Source organism: Ctenopharyngodon idella, chromosome 8, assembly GCF_019924925.1.
Source record: "Ctenopharyngodon idella isolate HZGC_01 chromosome 8, HZGC01, whole genome shotgun sequence".
NCBI classification, from domain to species: domain Eukaryota; kingdom Metazoa; phylum Chordata; class Actinopteri; order Cypriniformes; family Xenocyprididae; genus Ctenopharyngodon; species Ctenopharyngodon idella.
Window position 1 is genome coordinate 16,735,945 of NC_067227.1, and position 22,265 is coordinate 16,758,209.

General features: G+C 37.7%; 2 protein-coding genes across 3 annotated transcripts; both read right to left on the minus strand.

The window, feature by feature from the left end:
* Positions 1-163: 163 nt before the first annotated feature.
* rbm15 (RNA binding motif protein 15) lies at positions 164-9,228 on the minus strand. The gene is made up of 2 exons (XM_051902367.1): positions 560-9,228; positions 164-462 (listed from the first exon to the last, which is right to left on the minus strand). The coding sequence occupies exon 1, from the start codon at positions 9,061-9,063 to the stop codon at positions 6,502-6,504; it is 2,562 nt and encodes an 853-aa protein (XP_051758327.1). The 5' UTR covers positions 9,064-9,228; the 3' UTR covers positions 164-462; positions 560-6,501.
* A 3,204-nt stretch (positions 9,229-12,432) lies between these two features.
* Positions 12,433-21,696, minus strand: alx3 (ALX homeobox 3). Of its 2 annotated transcripts, none has more exons than XM_051903267.1 (6): positions 20,948-21,696; positions 20,606-20,660; positions 18,947-19,230; positions 15,141-15,415; positions 14,410-14,535; positions 12,433-13,634 (listed from the first exon to the last, which is right to left on the minus strand). In XM_051903267.1, exons 1-6 carry the CDS (start codon positions 20,976-20,978, stop codon positions 13,269-13,271), a joined length of 1,137 nt encoding a protein of 378 aa, XP_051759227.1. In that variant the 5' UTR covers positions 20,979-21,696; the 3' UTR covers positions 12,433-13,268. The 2 variants fall into 2 exon arrangements, with proteins under 2 accessions (XP_051759227.1, XP_051759228.1); XM_051903268.1 differs by having other exon boundaries at positions 12,434-13,634; positions 15,141-15,412.
* Between the last annotated feature and the right edge of the window lie 569 nt (positions 21,697-22,265).

The window sequence follows — 22,265 nt, forward strand, 5'->3', positions numbered from 1 at the left end:
TACCTGAGAGATGTTCTTCTTGTTCTCCATGAAGAAAATAGATACTATCATGTTTTAATCTTTGAAAATGCAACTGTTTGAAGTACATTAATTATCTTATTATTAGCTTTTTTAAAAAAAAAAGATTGCATTTTCATGTGTAACATCAAAATACTGCACAAAATGGTGTAAAAATATCTTTATTGAGAACACTGAATGTAGTACATACAACAATGGTAAGCAGCATTTACATTTTAATGCATCATTCCAAGACATTAATCTAATATGAAAATATGTCATATATTGTATTACAAGAAAGCATTAACACACATTAGTATCAATATGAACCTACTCAATTCTGAAGTATGAGGAAAAAAAATTTACTTAAATCAACTAGTACTTACAGAAATGTGAGCCGTGATGAGACACTATTTTCGTGATTAATCACTGATGGATGATTACCCACAATGCAACACTGATGTTCTGTAGACACCAAAAACATGTGTAGGAACAGCTCATTAATTACATGCATAAAAGAAAATATGAATAATTAATCAAATGCTTATAATCAATAACAAACCATCTAACTGTTTCATCAGAAGTCGTCCGGCTGTGGGTTCATCACTCAGCAGATCTGTCCACCTGGACATCGGTTAAAAAAAAAAAATCAGCATATATTCTTGCTAGAGTAAAAGTTGGTGTTAAAATGAAGTTATAACAGCTGAGGGTGCAGATAGGTCACCTATGGCATCAACAATGTACTGTTGCAAAACAGATTTCTGGGTTTGAAGATCATCAACCATCACAAGTTAAATGTGCAAACTGAATAGTCAGAATTTGCTCTTTAAAAAGTTAATTCTGAACTATTATAACTGTACTAATCATTATAGAGGAGTAATGATTAGTACAGGTATAAAAGTTCAGAATTAACTTTTTAAAGTGCAAATTCTGACTGTATTCACATTTAACTTGAGTTTCCAACAAAACAAGAGTAGTAAGATCATTCTTAGTAAGCCTCTTGTGAGGCCTGAAATAGCTTATAGTCATCATGTGGTAGCTTATGCAGAGAACTAAGCTATAGCCAAGAACAATGAGCTAATGTTTTGGACTGTCAGACTTAATATGGTCTTTTCATTACTTGGTAAAGTAGGAACTGAACAGTGCCTGGACTACACAGAGAGATTATGCAAATGAGGCCAGAGGAGGGTCTTGAGTGTTACCATGGAGACCTATGGTTACCAAGTTACCAGGCCCATTCCATAGCATCAGAAGACAGGCCAGTCAGTCAGAACTGTGGTGAAGACACAAGAGAAAACATAAGAGACCACAGTTGAGCGCCATGGACTGAGAGAACTCATTTTCAGCATGGTATTCTCTCCATGTGTAACTGAAAATGGACAAGTAAAAATGTTATAGAGATGAATTATATGAATAATTTCAGGTATATTTGTTAATGCAAGTGGATTTAATGTTAGCCAGTGCCTAAATCTTTTTGCAAAGAGCAGATTTTGGTCAACACGTGTTCTGTACAGAACGCTCCACATCTGTACTCATAATAAAAGCTGTGTCTCATTTCAAAGGCTGCGCCCTCCAGAGGTCACCTTTGTGGGTCACATGTGTCATTGAGGAAAAGTAATCATATTCCTTGTGAGGTGTAAATTATTGTCATTTCTTTTTTTCTTTGGACTGTAATACTTTTCTGAATGTGGCAGCCTCAATGACGTATGCGGCCAACAAATGTGACCTCCGGAGGGCGCAGCCTTTAAAATGAGACTGCAATAGAGATGAAATTTGAAATAAAACACCAATATTTTCAATAGTATATATACGTAATATTTCAGCTTGTAAATTCTATTCATATTCATAGGCAGAAATCTGTTTGTACAGAAAATTCCTGTTTGTCTTTGTTTATAAAGTGACCTTGATAGCAATACCAGTTTTAACAATGTCACTGTAAAGGGGGAAATTATGACAGGCCTATGGGGGAAAAAAATTGTAAAACCTTATGCAATCAAATCATTTTTCTGATACCCATCATAATTTAAACTGAGATACTCAACTTAATCTTCCACAAGAAGCCCCTGGTTATTTTCAAGTCAGTTAGGTTTACATAAATGTAATCACTATCTTCTACATTTCTTTCTATCATTAGGACAAAGTGTTACAATCAGGAGGAGCCCACGAGAGCCGAATATTGACATCATTGTAGTTAATTATTTACCTAGAGCTCTAAGAATGCATTAGTTACAGTACTTTCAACACAGCATGTTATGTTACAATGGATATTAACATTAGAACTTATAAGGTAATTAATTGTTAGGATTATAAGGCAAATTAAATGGCTTAAAAGCCTAATAGTAAATGTTCTGAAGCTTTAACTGGAATGAAAAGCTCTGTAAAAGGCTAAAATTAAATGTGGAATTATGTTAAATTTTGTATTTAAGTTATAAATGTGGTTGTTTTAGATCTAATAAAAGCTGTTTCTGATTTGTCATAATCTAAATGAAAATGAAAGAACACAGATTAATTTATTCTAAAGGTTTATTTTTTTGTTTTCTAAATTGTTTTAAAATTATTAGCGTTAATTTGGGTTATGGTCATTCTAGGGATACTACCAACAATTATTTTTGCATGTGTGAATAATATGTAAGTTATATATTTATCTACATTTTAAAAATAACTAATTTATTATTCTCAAATTAAAGTGTTAGTTCACCCAAAAATGAAAAATTTGTCGTCATTCACTCACCATCATGTCATTTGAAATTTGTATGAGTTTATTTCTTCTGTTGAACACAAAAGAAGATATTTTGAACAATGTCGGTAACTTGACAGTTGACGGCACCCATCGACTTATAGTTTTTTTTTTCCTACTATGGAAGTCAATGGGTGCCATCAACTGTCTTACCAACATTGTTCAAAGTATCTTCTTTTATGTTCAACAGATGAAAGAAACTCATACAGGTTTGGAACAACTTAAAGGTGAGTAAATGACAAAATTTTCAATTTTTGTGTCCCTTTAAAGGAATAGTTCACCCAAAAATGAAAATTCTGTCATTATTTACTCACCTTTAAGTTGTTCCAAACCTGTATGACTTTCTTCTGTGGAACACAAAAAGATTTTTTTGAAGAATGTTTTAACCATTTTTGCCCATAAGTCAAGAGGGTCCAAAACAATAATTTGAAAAATTATATGGAGAAGAAAAAAGAATGTTTTTCAAAATATCTTGTTTGTTCCAAAGAAGGAAAGTCATATAGGTTTGGAAGAACATGAGAGTGAGTACATTTTCAGGTGAACTAGTGCTTTAACATGAACATCCTTATTGCCAGTTTATTTGTGTAAGTCTTTGACCTCCTAGCAAAAATGTAACATAACAAATTTCTGTATTTTTCTTGTTTTTTTCAGAAGGTTTGGATAACACAAAGATGTCAGTTACAGTCAATTGTAACGTTCTAATGTATTTTTTTTAACTGACACTTACCTGTACCAGGTAGACTCTGAGTCTAAAAACCTGGTATGAAGCAAATGCCCCCTACTCACCACCCACACCAGAGGACTGGTCTGGATCCTCACGTCAGAGGCCTGAATGAGCTGCTGGTGAAGCGATGCAGCTGACCAGATGTCTTACTAAGGAAAGGGAAGGAGGTGCTGTTCATTCTCTTCCTCCTGACGAGGCTCCTCGCAAGCAAACTCCATGTTAACTTTGGGTGGAGTTCACAAGGGCAACTTGTTTTCTTTCAGGGGTTCTTCACAACGAAGCGTCAATTAACCACGTATCGATCATCTGGATGCATTTTAAAATCTCTTTCGGAAAATAAACGTTTAAGGAAACAAAGCTATCAAAACTCGATTCGAGTCGCACACAATTTCGAAGGCTAAAATCGCTTTTGGCTTTTCTAAATCCTCTTCCTTCACTGATTTTCACAAAATCATATCAGACGAGATCAAAGGATGGGATAAACAAATGCCTGCTCCTCTGAATTGGAAATCACTGATATGAGGTTCATTCGGGGCCTCTATCGTGCAGGCAGTCGTGCTGGCAATGCATAGTGTGGCCGGCCAGGTTACAGCAAGCCTGGATACTTCCAGCTGAGGGGAACATACGGGGAGCAGCCGCCACGCCTGTGAGAATCGAAAGGTGCTGAAACAGATATTTCAGTTTAGATGAAGGTCTGCGCAAACATCATCTCTCCACTCATTCTCAACGCTCAGCAGAACAGCCCCTTTCTCCCTGATCTGTTTGAGGGTTGGGGGCGGCAGCACCCTCAGGTTACTTAGCATGTGGGGCAACTCCAGGGACACAAGGGTGGAAAACACAGATCAACAACAACATCGAGCCTCAAAAGAGCTCTCTCGCCCTTCGCTCTCACTGCCATGACTGATCCCGGGCCGAACACAAAGGAGGAGAATTTCACTTTCCTGAGCAGAAACAAGCATTTGAGCAACAATTCCTCCCGAAACACAACCGAAAAAAGCAGCGCAGGCGTTCTTCAATTGATTTCCAAGGAATAAACATTTCTCCCTCAAATGAAACAATTTATTGATAGCGTGTTATAATCAAATGAGGGGCCAGTGCACTTTTTGTGTGTGTACAAACAGCCACGTCAAGAGCTGTGCAAGGAGTGAGTGACGCTTCCTCTTTCTCCCCAATCAAGAAATTAGGTAAACACAGCACAAATCAAGAGTGTCATTATTTCCGTTTAAATATGGGAACTGTAAGCACAAAAAAAACAAAACAAAAAAAAAAACAATTACACAAGCAGGAAGATGCTCTCAGTGAGAGTACACTAACACTAAATGGAAAGCTCTTGCCCCTGTGCATCCAAAGGGCTCCTGAATCATTTCAAACAATTATTTCTGCTTCCAGCCATGTGAAGTCCACTTGTGGAATGGTCCATTTGCTGTCCTGTCCTGTGTGGCCGGGACTGAACGTACAGTATGTCCATTTAATCGTGTACACAAAGAGCTGTTATATCATGAAATCACCAATCAATCAACTTTTAAAACACAATTTAGTGTGAAGAATAGAAAAGTCATACATGAAAAGATGTTAGTTATGCATCAGATCAGTACACTGCAATTAGCTAAACAGACTAAGAACACAAATTTCTACTTCTTCAGGATTTCAGAGAAAAGTATAGACTGTCATTTTAAAACCATTTGAACAATGCAAACACCTAAGAACCACAACAGTGTGTAATATTTCAAACATAAATGGCTGTTAAACTATAAACATACTTAAATGTACGTCTATATTGTCAACTAAAGGTATGTCAATGAAATAAAACATAGGACCAAATTATTAGGGCATCAAGTCTCTGTTTTTGTACAAATATGTGGGCTTGATTTCTTTAAATTCTCTCAGTGCTATCCACATGGCACATTTAGCAAATTACGGGTGACGATGACAAAATATTACATTATAGGCCACATGCACTTAACATTGATGATTTGAAATGTCTGTTTTTGTAGCAAATGCATCTTTTTGTCTTTATCTTTATAAAGAGACCTTTATAAGAATACCAGTATTAACAATTTCACTGTAAGGATATAACTGGATAATTATGACAGTCCTATGGGGAAAATAAAATTAAAACCATATTATGCAATCAAATTAATTATCAGACACCCATCATAATTTAACACAATCTCACTTTGAAACTGGAATCATGCTTCATTCAAAACCTTTCAAATGTAACCTTTCAAAAAAAAACATAAAAACAGTACGTGTGAAATACCTTTCTTCTTTAAACACAAAATTTGATGCTTGACATTATGCTTTGGTCTAAAGAGGGCTTAGAAATACCTACTTTTATAATCAAAATATGTTTACAAATTATTTTTAATGTGATAAGGGGTGTTAAAATGCAAGCTGTTTCAATCAATATAACACTGATGACATTTTTGGCTACATCTTTGTATATTAAACCTCTGCAACAGCTTACAGTAGAACACTAGCATTAACATGCAGTTCACTGAGCAAAATATTCTGCCGGTTTTAGTTGCCTACAACACTATATGCCTATATTACACTCCCCATTACTGAATGATTGTTCAAAGCATCAAGACACACAAACCAGGTTCCCATTAGATCAGATCAATTGATAACCATGAACATGAATGAACACAGAAATAATTTCGTACAGGGATAACTGTCTGGAATCTGACTAAAATACATGTTGATAGGAAGTATTGTAACTAGACAGTGTTTAATGACCAAAAGCAAATTAAATTTCTATTCTAATATGCCCAATGTCATTCTTTTACGCAGGGTACAACTTATCACAAACTAGACATCTGAATAAATTGCAATGGAAAACAAATATATTGCTATAGAGCTAAACTTTGCTATACGAATGGGCCTTTTTCTCTCTCTTTTTTTTTTTTTTTGTACATGTTTGGCAGAGCAGGTAATAACATTTGCCCTTTACTCTAGTACCACGTCTGCTTTAGAGAGCATGCAATTAAGAGACATTAAGAGAAGCTTGCATTTAACAATACTTTAGTGTGTAATATGATTGTTAGGATGCTCCTCGCACAATGATCATGACCAGGAAGTCCTCTTCCGTTTTGGCAAGAGCTTTCGCAGAAGAATCTAAGAACTGCTGAGAGAAATCACAAGGTGGAAATGCGTGCAGGACCCCAGTGTTGTCCTTATCTCTACTGCCCCCGACGGGTAAACTGATGACCCCGGCGGCCTGCTTTTGCTTCAGGTACGAAACCAAGTTGCGCAGGGGCCTCTGCGTCGATGCTGCTGGGTCCGAAGATGAAGTCTCCTCTGTGCTGCCTGGAACTGCCAGTAGAACCGCATACCCGCCCGGGCCTGCGACTTTGATGCGGCGAGACACTTCGTCGATCTTGGGCTGGTCGAGGCGAAGGCGTTGCGTGATGCGCAGCTGAGTGACTTTGCCGCCCGTGCTGCCGTCGATAAGGAGACTAGTAGCGACGCTCAGGTCCCCCTCCAGGAGATGCATGCTGGCTGGGAAGTTACTGTTCTTTAGGAGCAGCATGCCATTCCAGGCCATGCTCAGCTTGCCCCCTGCATCCTGCTTTGAAGCCTGGTTGCTTTTGGAGCTGCTCTCGGATCTGTCCCTCTTGGAGGCGCCTTTGGCTGAATCACCTGCTTTGCGCTTTCTTTCTGCTGGACTTGCGCCGACACTGGACTCTGAGAGGCTGCTGCCTTTTATGCGCTTCTCACCAGGGGCTCGGTCCAGGCTGCTGCGGCTCTCTCGTGCAGGGGACACCCGGTCCGCTCTGGCTGGCCGCTCTGAGTCGCTGAATCGTCCGTCTCGGCTGCTCCCTCCTGGGCTGCCTTCAAGGGACGGCGGTCTGCGGCGTCGGGCCGCCCACTCGCTGCTGCTGTCAGGCGAACACTCCAGATGTCTCCCGTCCTCCATGAGCCGTCGTTTGCGTGCAGCGTCCCTGGCCGGCAGCTCCCGCTCCAGTGACCACGGCTCTCGCCGTCGTTCACGCTCCAAGTGTTCAAGGGGCTCAAATGCAGGAGTTCGTACACGTTCACGAATGGCAGGGGCAGGCCATTCAGCCCCGGCATACAGTTCTCGTTCTCTGAAGTGCAGTGGTGGGGGAGTCCGTTCTCGGACTCTAATGGCCTCAGGGGTGGCACGATGGACGAAAGACTCAGCCACGATTTCATAGTGTTGCAAAGGGAGGGGCTGCAAGAACTGCTGCTGGTAGCGGTGCTCTGTGTCAGCGAAGTCCACCCTTAGCCTCCTGTCGGGGCCGCCGAGAGGAAATCCACGCATGTGTGTGCAGGCTGCCTGAGCGGCATCCAGGCTTTCATACTGAATATAAGCCCAGGTGTCCCCTTTTCTGTAGTCTATAGTCCTAATAGTGCCAAAGCGGTCAAATTCCCTGGCTAACGCAGTCAAAGGCACCCAAGGTCCAAGACCGCCCACCCAGAGGCGTGTGGTGGGGGTGGCTTTGCCATAGCCGATTTTTATGGGGTTTCGGCCCACAACTTTACCAGACATGCTAATTTTTGCTCTATGGGCCATGTCCAAGTTCTCAAATTTAAGAAAGCCATAGGTGCTGCTCTGGCCCCGAGTGGGTCTTTTAATGTCCACCTCAGTGATGGTCCCAAATCGTTCAAAAGCTCTCCTCAAATCATTTTCAGTAACAGTAATATCCAAATTACCCAGAAATAGTGTGCGATTGGCTCTCTGGTCGTCCTCTGGGGAGATAAAGTCCTCCTCGCGGAAAGGAGCGGCTCGCTCTGCGATGTACGCGGGCCGCGCCCTCGCTTCATAAAAAGCAAATTCTCTTTCTCTTTCAAGCTCTCTGGGTAAGGGAGGGGGTGGGGGAGGAGGAAGCCGACCCAGCGCTAGCTGCTGTAACCGGTAGTCTCTGTAACCCAGACCGGTTGGAGAGAGCGGCCTCTGGGTATGCAAATGTCTATGGCCTGCTACGACAGAGAAATGGTCCTTATCTACTGGAGACCGACTTCTCCGCCTATTCAAATAGACAGCCTCAATTTTCAAAGGACGGTCATACAGCACCAGCCGGCCTCGAGCGTGCTTTGCCGCCCTGGCATCATCCGGTCTCCTAAAGTTGACGAATGCGATTCTCTCGTCGTTGACTCGGCTGATTTTAACGCTCACATCACCAAATTTTTTGAATTCGTGGAAGAGGCCGTCCTCGATTTCCTCGTCGCTAAGCTGGGAGCCGAGCTCGCTGATTTTTAAAGTTTTGTACTCACTTTCGTTGGTGGGAAGCGGGGCGCGCGATTCTCCACGCGAGTTGGTGCGCGCGGCCGCCTCTAAGGACAAGCTCGACGCGTGATTCTTGCCGCTCGAGCTTGCAACGGGGCTGGTGTAACCGTGGTTATTTCCAGTCCGACTGGAGACATGTCCATCAAAATCCCTTCCATCTCTTTTATCTCCGATCAGCCCCCGTCGTGCAGAACCTCCTTCGCTTTTAGAAGAACTATTGCCGTTGTTGCTCCCACCGCCAGAAATCGAGATAACCCCCATTTTCTTACTGGTCGGGTGGCTTCCTCCCCTGTCTCGTATATCATCCAAGGCCCTTGAACGCTTTTTCACCGGCGACCGCTCTTTCCCTTTCATCGTAGATATCCACTGGCTTTGCGCGTCTAACAAAACACTTTTTTTTAACAGTTATGCTACTGCGATGTCAACGAATTTACACGAGAAATTCTATAATTTGTTCAGTGTCCCTGCGGCAAAACAACCGCATACGCCATCTTGTCAAGACTAAAGCATGTCCCGCCCGTCGACTTTGATTGGTTTGAATCTCTGAGAATCGTCAACGCCATTGGTTGTTTTGTCTGTCAATCTAGACCGCCCGTACAGCGCCCAGTCTCGGTGTACAGCATTTTAGCTTCAAACGCCAAATATTTATCATAGCCACTTTATAAACAAGAGAGGTGACATTTAACTAATCTTCCCTGAGATCTTGAGGTCATGCACTTAAAATAGTATATCTGCTATTGCATCGAATTCCATAATATTTTAATAAACATGATAAATACATAAATCTGGCAGGGAAAAAATGAAATTCTTTAAATTTAAAAAAGCGTTTTACGTTTAGTTGATGCTAAAGACTGAGAGTTTCGTTTTACATTTCATTTAAATTACAAATGTAACCTTTATAAATTGTTAAGCGGTCAAATAAATAAAACTTTAAAAATATTGTAGTTCACTTTATGTCCAACAGATGGTGATGTTTGTCTGTTCCACTGAGGTGAACGGTAGGGTCACGTTAGCGTAAACGTGAAGAACAGCTTTTTAACCATGTCGGTTCAGTGTTGGATTTAGCATTGTCAGCGCGGTTCGCCGTTATAAAAATGAATAATTTTTAAGTAATAAAGATTTTCAGAAGGGGTGGAATATTTTTTTTGTCTCCCAAATAACCAAAGGCTAATGCTACAATAAAATGTTATGGAAAAGGGCACAGTTAAATAGCAAAAAGGAATGTATTTATTTAAGGCAAGATGTTCTAATCCGGAACTACATGCAAAAAAATGTAAATATTCGTAAATGTTCCTTGTGTGGTCAAAAACAAGCATGCAATTCAGAAAGATATCTGCTATAGGAAAATAACTGCTTTCTGGCTACAAATAATTTGTCTATTACAAATAAGGATTAAATACACAAAAATGCACAAGCCAACACATCATTTTTATTTTTATTTAAGTATAGTGGACTAAGTAGGCAAGTTAGCTGCCAGGAAACTAAGCTGTCATTCAAACTGCTGCAGGCCTAGTCATTACAGGTCCTCTCAAAAGTTTTGGAGATTTCATGGTTTACCATATTAATCATAAATATGTAGTTTATCTTGTTTGTCTCTCCTATCACAGCCTACAACAGTTAGCTCACTACACTCTCTTTGTGTATATTTTTCATGCTGCCATTGTGTTTCCTTAGTTCATTTAGTAATGCTTCTCTTGTATTCCTGATTTCTTTATCGCATCCTTTAATCTGGGATTTAATCAGTTTGCATGTGTAGCTGGAGCTGTCTCCACTTTCTTGAAAGATCAGACTGGAATTCGAAGCTGTGGGTGTGGAGAGAGTTTCTGTCAGCTTCCCTTTCTATCCTCTATTGGAACCACATGTCAGCTCTCTCCAAAACACGGCACGGTCCGCTAAACTGGCACTTAATGTGATCCAGCGTTTCTGTCATCTTCAATGCACAAAGCAAAGAAGCAGCAGGAAATGCTTGCCCCAAAGCAACTGTTGATCTGTTCCCATTTTGAGAATTAGGAAAATAAGAGAAGCTTTGAAAATCCTGTCACTGCAGCTTTTTTTCATCTCGAACAATTTCGTCTTATGTGTCATCTAAATTAAGTGAATCACTCTGAAAGAGTGGCTGGCAGGATTGGCATGCAGTCATTAATCCCAGATGGAGCTGAATAACCAACACCATTGCTTGGTCACAGAACTGCTCTCCTCAAGGCTGTTTGGCACTTGTATCAACAGAACACTTTAACTTTAGCTATTTCCCACTGGATTGGGATTTAAAAAAAAAAAAAAAAAAACACATCAAACATGATCAACTGTAAACTCTATTCTTATGAGGGACATAGTTTTAGTTAAAAGTCAATGTCAGATAAATTGAATGTGCAAAAATGTTTTCACCAGGCAAAATTTGAATTTGACTTTTTTGATTAGATATTGAGGCCCATGTGCATTTTATTACGTTCATATATATATATATATTATATATATATATATTTTTTATCCAATACATCCACCACAGATCCAGCTTCAGGAACTTGGAGTCAGCACTGCAAAGTTATATTTTGATTGTTGTCCAAGACTTTTGAATTAAACAGTAGCATAACATGTAAGTTGGCTCATAATTCATTAGGCTTTGTGGTTGTGCTCTGCTGTCAGACCCCAGACCAACAATTGAAGGGTATGACAGAGAAAAACCTTGGAATCCATCATCAGTCCAGAAGTGAAGGGCTTGTGGTTACTTAGTTGGTTTTGTATTAGCAGGGCTGTCACACGCTGCTGATGTATCGAGTGACATTTGACAGCCTTTACAGCCAGCCTACAGCAAAACACACATTTAAAATTACACATTAGACGGCCATGTCCTCTCTCAAATACAAAACGTTTCACCTTACATGTAAGAGGTTTTCTACTAGCCTTAAAGAATTGGCACACAAAATATTTTTCTTGCATTAGAATTTTTTAAAGTTCCTTGTATGGATCGGGCCTGTTCGTTACTAAAACCGCACATTCACTGTCAGAAAAAAGGTACAGTGCTTGTAACTGGGGCAGTACCCATAAGGTACAAAAGTGAAAAGGTACTAATATGTACTTTTAAAGTACTAATATGTATCTTTAAGGTACTAATATGTACCTTTAAGGCACGAATATTTACCATTTAGGGCTAAGTAAGGTACAAAGATGTACCTTTTCACTTTTGTATTTTAGGGAACTGCCCCAGTGACAGCGGCATTCCTTTTTTCTGAAAGTGTTCCAGATATATTTTAAGATTAGAATTAAGGATGCATGAATATTACAATTAGGATACCAAAATTCTGTAGAATTTTGTCTAAATAATTTAAAAATAACACTACTAAAATTATTTTTAATGCAGCAAGTGAATTTGGGTAACTCTTTAATGCTTAATATGAAATTCTGATGTTTGCTAACAAATTATGGATTAAATTATGAGTGTTTTTAAAGATTAAGTGAGCGTTAGATGATGGCTAATGTAATCTAAATGTAAAAATTGGAGAAATGAGCAAGCACAAGTAGATATTAAATATAGATCAAAATTAAAATTAAAATCTCTAATATCAGTGATAACCAATATGATACATATCACGCATACCTATTTAGAATAAGCAATCAGCAACGCAGAATGCCACCTACAATCAAACCAAAATTCAGACACCTTGAACATTTCTTTCATTAATACAGTTTATTCACTATAGTTTAAAAAAAAATGGAAATAAAATATGACAAGATCTCAGAGTTAAACTGTGTCAGAAAAAATAATCTTAATTATGTCAGATAACACTTAAGCAAAACATGGTCAGATCAAAGTGTCTGAATAATTTTTGGTTCCAAATTTTTATCAATTTTACTGATAGTCCACTGTATGAAGAATTTTTGGGTATAATATGTCACAGTTCACTTTATTTTGCTATCCTCACTTACATAAACCCTTATATTATATCCTCACTTACATAAATGAACTATAGTGTCCTGCACCCACTAGTAAAAATATATCAAATATGTCTGAATAATTTTTGGTTTGACTGTATATGCAGAGATGCTTAATTCCTGCCATGGTTTGGAAAAAAGCACATTTATTTTAGTGGTGACGTATTTGAATGCACAAATTTGGGAAATGTAAAATCATTTATTGACTGGGGCTAATGGGGCTAAAACACTGCATACACTGAAACTATGAGATTAACATTAACATACTTAAATAAACATGTTGCACATCCTCTTTGGTAATTAATATTACACCATTTTTACAATTTTAGTATCCCAGAAAGAATTTTATATTAAGGCAAGTTGTGTGCAAAGCCCATTATGGCTCATTGGGTTTCAGCAAAATCACACAAACAAATGAGATGCTTCCATAGCGAAAGAGATCAACACAAAGAGTCCGGTTCTTTGCAGTGAAAACACCTGGAAGCCTGCAAAAAAGAAACATGTACATTGAGCATTTAAAAATAGTGTCTTTCAGTTGTGTGTTTCTGAGTAACACGAACATGCCGGTATGTGCAGGCATGCTAAATGTTTGTTGGCTCAGTGATGTCATCTCAATTGCAGCTGCACGGTCATGTCGGCCAGGATAACAGGCTCCCAGGGTCTTTGGTTTTCATGCGCAGGGCCACCAGGCCTGAGGGCTTGTATTCAGACTCTGGTCCGGGCTCAAAGGAATGGGCCCCCAGGCTTCCTGGGAAGCCATGGAGTGAGTATATCCCGTTGATGCTAGGGTGGTGGGGTGGGTGGTGATGATGATGATGATGAGGAGGATGGCCTGCAGATGCAGACATACTCATAAGCCCGGGTAGGTTGCCGTGAGGATGGGGATAAGGGGTCATACAGGATGACGCCATGTTTTCCGTGCCCAGAACACAACCACTGGCCGCTCCGCCCGCGCCTCCCGTTCCTGCACTGCTTGGCCATAGGTTATTTTGCATCTATGTAGATAGTAGACATTAAAATAAAAATAAACACAAAAAAGAAATTAGTGAATTATTCTAATATGTCTTAAAGATAATTATAGAATATTGTCTGAAAAAGTAAAATAATAAATAAATATGCATAAATAAATAAAGTATTTAAGAATCTTTATATGTTGCTAATGTATGCTATATGCCATGTGACCAGATTGATGTTATCAGATAATATAAGGGTACGTTTACACGATGCGTTTTTTGCGTACAGATGACAAAATGGTCAAAACAATCCCCGTTCACTTGGATTCGCAAAAAAAGGCAAAAAGTTTTTTATCCATGTCATGCCAGTAGTTGGCAATGTCACTTTATAAAGAAACACTATAGACTGAATATGTAATACGCATGCGCATGACGTCAAAAATGTGCATTTTTGTACTTTACACAGAGACGATAACTGTATCGTTTTGAAAAAACTGCACTTTGAAAACCCGTTTTCAAAAGTTTGCGTATTCAGGCCCCCAAAAGCCGCTGTCGTGTAAATGAACGGCTACAAAGGCATTAAAAGTTTTCCGTTTTTTTAGTTGGAAATGGTGTCGTGTAAATGTCCCCTAAAACTAAATTCAATCTCTGTGTGTTTGACAACAAGTATAATTTGTTACAATGTTCTCTATCCCCAGCCAAACCATGCAAAGCAACTTCCCAGTGTGTGTTGAAATACTAGAAAAAATGCATTCTTGTTCTCAAGCTCTGTCTTACGCTTTCTGTGTCTTCTGTGTTTGTGCATTCGTGTGTGTACCTGATATGTGTCGGAGCGAGGGAGAAGGGAGATATCGTATGTAGCAGCGAAGTGGTTTCGCACCTCTTGCATCTTCCCATAGCGCTCTCTTTTTCTCCATTTGGCCCGTCTGTTTTGGAACCACACCTGGGGAAAGAACACATTTATTAAGCTGAAGTATTGATTGATATAAATGTAGGCCCTGTCAGAATTAAACACCTCTGTCTCAAGTAAAATGTATCAATCTTTTCTTAAATCACAATTGTATCAATTCTTATTTTATTAAATCATATTATCAATTATACTCAAAAGTTTACTTTGAATTAATACTTTTTGTTCAGAAACAATACATTAATCAAAAGTGACAGTAAAGACTTGTAATGTTATAAAAGATTTCTATTTCAAATAAATGCTGTTCTTTTGAACTTTCTTTTCATCAAAGAACTGTTCAACAAACAACTGTTTTCAATGTTAATAATAATAATAAGAAGAAATGCTTCTTAAGCACCAAATCAGCATATCAGAATGAATTCTGAAGGATCATGTGACACTGAAGACTGGAGTAATGATGCAGTAATGATCACAGGAATAAAATAAAATGTTACAGTATAATGAGTATATTGATTGTTGTTTTAAATAATCTGTGAAAGCATTACTGTTAAGTAAATGCAGCCTTGGTGAGCAAACACATTAAAAAATCTCAGACCCAAATTTTTTAACAATAGATAGTGTCCCAGGAGGTGGAGTCGAACCTGCACTCTTGCCTCTGTGAGCTCCGTCCTCAGTGCCAGCTGTTCCCTTGCATACACATCTGGGTAATGTGTCTTTTGAAAGACCTTCTCCAGCTCCTCCAGTTGAAAGGTGCTGAAAGTTGTCCGGTTTCGCCGCTTCTTGTTCTTGCAAGAAAGATCGATGGAGTCAGCGATGGAGTCTCCAGCCAGCTCATTGGACGGCTCTTTGAGTTTTCCACAGCAATCTGAGTTTAGTGCAGGATAGCCAAGGGGTTTGGGTAGGGTCTTCTCTCCTGCTGACACCAAGACAGAATGAATTACAGACCGGCAAGATTTGCCACTAAATACAGATCAGTGACCATTTAGTCTCTAATAAATAAATGTAAATACTGTGCATTGGCTAACTAAACATTTTCTGAGTAAGTACAGTGCTTTTCCTGTCAACTCAACTGCTGTTAATGACTATTTATTTTATATTTTTTATGTATAGCCTGAATATTTCCTCATCTGAGCTAGCCGTCCAAAAACTAACCGAAAAAAGCATGTCAAATATGTGGGTTTTAATTAAACAGCAAACAGATTTATAATGCAGTATTTATCTTTTTAAAAAAAAATAATCCAGGTTTTCATATGGTTTTCCCTATATGAATTTAGTTAAAAACACATACACTTGTTGATCTGTGATAAATTAATAGCAATACTACTGTAAACTGCTATGTTGTACATCAACAGCGCTTATGTAATGTACTTCCTGACTGGATTGAAATAATGGTGTGCAACAGGCACATAACATCAAAAATATCTCTGCTTTTTATTTTAAATATAGACCATTAAACCAATCTTGTACAAAGAAACATTTTCTCCTTCAAATATTCTGTCTGTTTTTGAGTATTCCACATACTTTAAAAAGAATAATAAAACACACTGTCAGAGCTTACTGTTTTGATTAAGCTTGAAACTTGATATTGAATGGTTTGAGTTTAGAATGAATGTTGCAATTTTTGCTAGCTTAGAAGCTTGCTTGAATAATACAACAAAAAAGCATGTCATACTAAATCCATATCTATTATGATGCGACAGGTTAAAAGGTTGTAAGAAGTCGAAGAATTTTGACAACAACAACAACAAAAAAAGATCTGTTAAAATCACTATAATAATAAACATCATTCAAACAGGATGTGTTTGCTTTTCTCAAGAGAATATAAAGGATGGGAAATGCTGTTTAAAAGGAATAAACCATAGAGCTTTAGCTTGAGGAGGCTGTTTTCCTTCATGCCCACCTCTATCCAAAATATAGAGACGTTGAGAAAAACTGTAATGCAATATGTGTATTTCTCATTTTTATTGAATACCTCAGTGTACCGTTTCTATATGTAGCTGGATTCATGTTTTCATATATCTTTGTGCAATTTCTCATAGTTGCCTGAACGGAGGCATAGAATGGAGAGGTAATGTTTAAAGCAATTATGTCTCTAAAAATGTAAGTTAATGAATAAAATACATACAGGAGTAAAAATCTTGTTTGTGAGACATAATAAAAATAATCACAATTAATGGACATTCATATAGCAAATCTCATAATATTGTTTGATAATGATCAATGAATTGATGCTGTTTGGTTTCCATCTGAATTAGAGTGAAATTATAATTTAGATGTTTCTCTAGATATTAAAAACATCTGCTTGGGTCATAAAATGTCCTCAGGCAGTTTGCTTTACTGCTCAATGTGTCTCTTTGCTCAATGATTACAAGTAGCAGAAATGAATTATGGTTCTTCCTAATTTAATTTTCACCAAAACAGAAGAAGCCATTTACTAGAGCTGCATAAATTTAAAGAGCATTATATTTGATCTCTTGAAATAGTTCAGAGGGGGAAAAAATGCTAAACTCAGTTTTAAGAACAGTTATACTCTACTGTGATTTATCTTTGTGTCATTTAGAGAAAGAATTAAGAACTTTTTTCCATTTTCATTTTTATTTGCGATAAATAGGCTATATCCCAAGATGTCTCTAGTGGCCTTCAAAAACCCTAATAAATGAATTATTCACAAAATTGTCTTTATGAGAACATAAAGTAAGTGCAATAGCGCATCAGAAACAAGTTAGACCCAAAACCCCGGCCATATAGCAGAAACAGCCCTGCATTTTTCTGTTCCTTATACTGTAAGGAGAGTCTGTCTTTGAAATGTTGAATTGACCTCTCATTATAACAGTGTTGCTTTCTGACCAATCAAATCCAGGCTATATTTGTTAGACACACCCCCATAAGGTATAAGGTTCCCAATTAAAAGGCTAAAAAAGACCCTATATTGGCTGAACAAGACTCGTGATCTTAAATCAAATAAGTCCTTTCAGAAATAGACACTTGCTTGTTGACGTATGGAAAATGGTAAATATCAACAATATCGTTTAATTAAACGAATTTAGAATCCTCAAGCAGTTCCTACAATCTGTTATTCCATAAAGGAAAATCAATGTTCGTCTTTAGAATATGTGACAATAAAGCATTTAAAAGCAAATGAGACAGGCCTCAAAACTGCGCAGACAAATCCAGTTTTGAATGCTGTAATCTGAAGAAATATTGTTTCTGAGCATTAGGCCTTCACATTGCAATATTTTAGACCTGCTATATAAATTGGGACTTGCGGTTAAAATTAATCGTTCCAGCCCGGTATAAGGGAAGAAAATGTTAAATCGCTTCGAAGGTTATTCAACCTCCTGTTTAAATAATTATCAATAATCTTAGAACTATAGGCTATAATTGCTTTATTTTTATCATAGGCCTAATATGGAAAAGTCTGAGGACGAAACGCGCTATGTAGGCTATATTGGGAGAAGGCCTGAAATAAAATAAAAAAAATAGTAAAATACATCGCTAAAAACAACAACAACAACAACAAAATCTTATTTAAGGTCAACCTTTTTTTTCAAGATCAAAATATAAAAATATTAAGTCGAGTAGTTCGGTTCGGCAATTGAGATCAACTAGCATATATCTACAACCTGAAAATGGTGGTAGTTAAAATATTTTTTAAAGCCTAACAGAACTATTTTAAGTAGCAAAAGTATAGCCTAAATAATATATAAATATATAGGCCTACCTTTTTTGTAGTTATTTAGAAAACCATCTATGAACATGGCAACGAATAAACTGACCCCCAAACATCCACTTTTTTCATACGGCCAAAGGGGTTTTTAATGCTTCTTTGTTGAGCCTAAAGTGTTGAAGAAACTTTATTTTTAAGAGTGTATTGTCCTATATATGCTTATTTTTAAGATGTTGGTATTTTTCTTAATACCTTATTAATGTTACGTATTTATTGTTCTGTTATTGAGATCTGTAGCCTATATTTTATTAGTAAAGTTAGAATATTGTATATTTAGAACTTAGAGAAGTTAATAAAAATAAAGACATTAATAATGACATTTAGCCGAACATTTCCAAAATGCTTAGCAAGTTGGATTCCAGATCCAGAACGAAATAGGCCTACAGACTGACCGAAAAGAATAATGAAATTAATTATTAAAATAGGCTTAATCTATCTCTAATCACAGACAAACATCATCTTATTTGATCTGTTATCATTTTAAGGGAAATGTAATAGCCTATTTACATTTCCAATTGCCATAAACTTTTAAGAAATTATTTGTCAATTAAAGAAAACATTAATGGTTTGTCACATTTCTAGTCCTCTTAGTCGTTTTGAGATTGAGTTTTTGAAAAGTTTTCTAAACTTTAATTGACCATTTTTATTATTATTATTATTATTATAACGTTTGGAGGGTTTTTTCCTACTGACTATTAAAACAAAACTACTATCACTTACCATCGGAATTAGTCTCATAAAATGAAGAGTTCTTCTCAGTGATCGAAGAAGTTTTTTGGTCCTGATTCATATTCTCCAAATACTTGGTATGCTTTCCAGGCGAGGCGCGGGGATCTGTTGTGCTGACCCCGTGCGTAAAGTCCGCGGAGCCGCCGTCAGCGTAGCGTCCCATAAAAAACTCATGTCGATGCGCTAAAGGAAGATGCGGAGACTTTTGAAGGTCGTCACACGGAAAGAAAGAGCCGGAATTATGCTCCAAACCCGGTGAATTCTCCGGCGTGATCCTGTTTGGAGGCGAGGAGAAAGACAAACAATTCTCAGTCTCCATCACCTCGTCCCGAGCACAAGAGCGCAAATAGCGGACTAGGATGCTATTAACAGGGGACAAGTTAGTGTATGAGCGAGCGAGATGGGGATTTTTTTTCCACCTCTCCATTTCAAGTGGGTGGGATTTAGAGGATCAGAAACAAAGACCCGTGAACTGGGAGGGAAAGAGTGAGACAGCGGTCTGATTCAATACGCCCAGAAATCAGTCACGTGCGGATCCTGTCAATTAACCATTTACTACCTCCAAAACATTTTCTCTTAATAAAACAAAATTGTTATGAGAGATAGGACAATGTGATTAAATCGAGTAATTGTGACTGGCTGAGCCTTTATAACTTTAAATCACCGAAGTAGCCTGAATTGATGGGTTTTGATCCAGGAGCATTTTACGCGTGACGCTGCCGGTCGCTGTCAGAGCTCAATCACACCAGAGATCAACCCAACTGGCTATAAAATACCCTGAAAAAAATGTGATTATGATTTATCCCATCTACATAAAGAATCTTTGACAAAATTAAGATATTTTGCATTTACGGATCTATGACCACACAAATCTTATAGGCTACTGCTGAAATGCCATTAACGTTTTTAGCTATAGGCTATGGACAAAATAGGCCTATAATCAGAAATTAGGCCTAATCTGCGTTGAAGAAGCATCGTATTTTATTATCGAGACATGAACGAGGTCAGAAGTACAAATAAATAATTGAAATTGGATTTGCAGAATGCAACAACCTCGTGAAACACCTAAAACAACAGTAATAGCCTAATACTGCCGCTGATTGAGATTTTATGTAGAATTTTAGACAGGAAAAAGTAGCCTTTGGCTACTATCGATATTTATTCCCATATGCTATGGCTACTCTATGCTATAAATTAATTCATATACAACAATTATGCATACATATCTATATATAGAGAGAGAGCGTATATATATATATATATATATATATAGGCTATATAATTAGGTAGAGGCTAAGAGGCTATATTATACAATCAATTATTTCATTAGCTATGGTGGCAACATTTTACATTATGACTTTTTACGTCACAAGGAAGTTTGAGCATATATTACCACACATAACCCAAAATCGTTAAAAAGATGTTAATAGAAAGCAGCACATTTATAGTAAACAGCGAGAGATGATGACACCGCCAGATTAAACATTTTAAACTAGCTAGATAATAGAAATGAGCAGGTTTATGGTTAGTGCATCATTAATACACATTAATAAAATTATCAAAACGCTGATACAGTTGCGTCTTTATTAAACATTACAGAAAATGTACAATCTTCTTTGAGAATAAAATTCGTCAATGTGATCAACTCACCTGTTACTTCTTTCCACTTCTATCATCGCAAAAGCACAGAACTTCAACTTTATTCCTATAGATAGAGAAAGAATAGGCCTAAAGCAAATCAATATGAGAATGTCACTTAGTTCTTGCTTTTTTGTAGAGGCAATGTTTGATAAGGTATAGGGTTATTAAAACGAATCGCCAACGATTAATTCTAACAAGTCATGCTGCATCAATTTTTTTCTGAGAAAAGTTAGTGTTTTAATAAAAGTTTTGTCCTTTTAGGTTTTAAGTGACTTTTTGTTAAACTCAAAACTTGAGGAATAATAGACTGTCCACCATATTCCAAGCGAATAATCAAAAAAAAAACATCACCTTCCATGTGGAGTTGTTTCAGTTTGGACATCCAGAGATCGAAGAAATTCAAAACGGTTGATATTGACGTGGCAGCTCAAATCTCTGCAATAGATCTCTAAACATAGAGCACTTAAAGGGCTTACACTGCTCTCCAGGATGTCTAACAGTTTTTTGGATATCTATAAGGCCGCATGGAGCCAACCTGACGGACAAGTGTGTAAACATCCAGTCCATTTGCTTCGGGTCAGCCCACATAAGAACCGTTTCATTCGATGATGAATTCACCAAGCTAACAGGCTTTGGGAATACGGAAGAGATCATATCACTTCCTCTGACAAGTTGTTTTGTTGCACTGCAAACTGCACAGTCTTTTGAAAAGTTAAATTAAATACTGATTCACTTTTATGACACTGAAGTCGTATTCTTCGTCAAAGCTAAACATCAGGCCTACATCTCATATTCTGTTATTCTGTTGTTTAAACTTACGTCTTTCAATTGAAAGTTCGTTATTGCGGTTTGTGTATAAAAAGTGACCTAGCCTATGCTAATTTGTAATGGGCAGAGAGAGTAGGCTAAATTATGTTTGTTACAAATGAGGAGAACAGGGGAAAAAATGAATTTGCGGAAAGCCTTGAGCAAACAGCCCACATCTAGCCGAGCACAGACGAGATTAAGATGAAAAAGAGAGAGTAAAAACGCCGTCTTTCATTACAGTGATGCTAAAAGGCATCAGAAGGAGCCCCGTTAATTACCGAGCAGAAGTTAATCAAAAGGACATGACCGGCCCGCCGCTCGTGGTTGCTGTGGCATGTTTGTAACCCAATTAATGAAGAACATGACTTAGATTATGTTGTGGGAGCTCTGGAAAAATGGGCGAAAACTGGACACCCTTTGAGTATCGCTGTCTATGAAATAATACAGCAACATGTAGCTACAGTGAGCATTAAGGCTATATACACAAGTGTGCGGGAGAGTTTAATACGGGACAGCAGAAAGCTGAAGTAACAGATGCATTCTAAAAACAATACAGCTCGTTTAATTCACCAAGAGAATGTGTGTGTAATTATTTAAAAATAAATGACTATTGAGGAGACTGGGGCAGGTTGTCACAACAGCTACATCTTATTTGGATTCAAAACTCCAATTACAAACGTTTTTTTTTTTTTTTTCTCTCGGTGGTTTTGTTTGTTAGTTTCAAACAGTTAAAATATTTTAAAATTGGAATAATTTTGTGAATTTTACCCTCCAGACTCATTACAATAGTGTCATTTTTATAAAATGGGTAAACAAAAAAGACCTGACATAAATGACCTGACCTGGCATAAATTCAGACTGG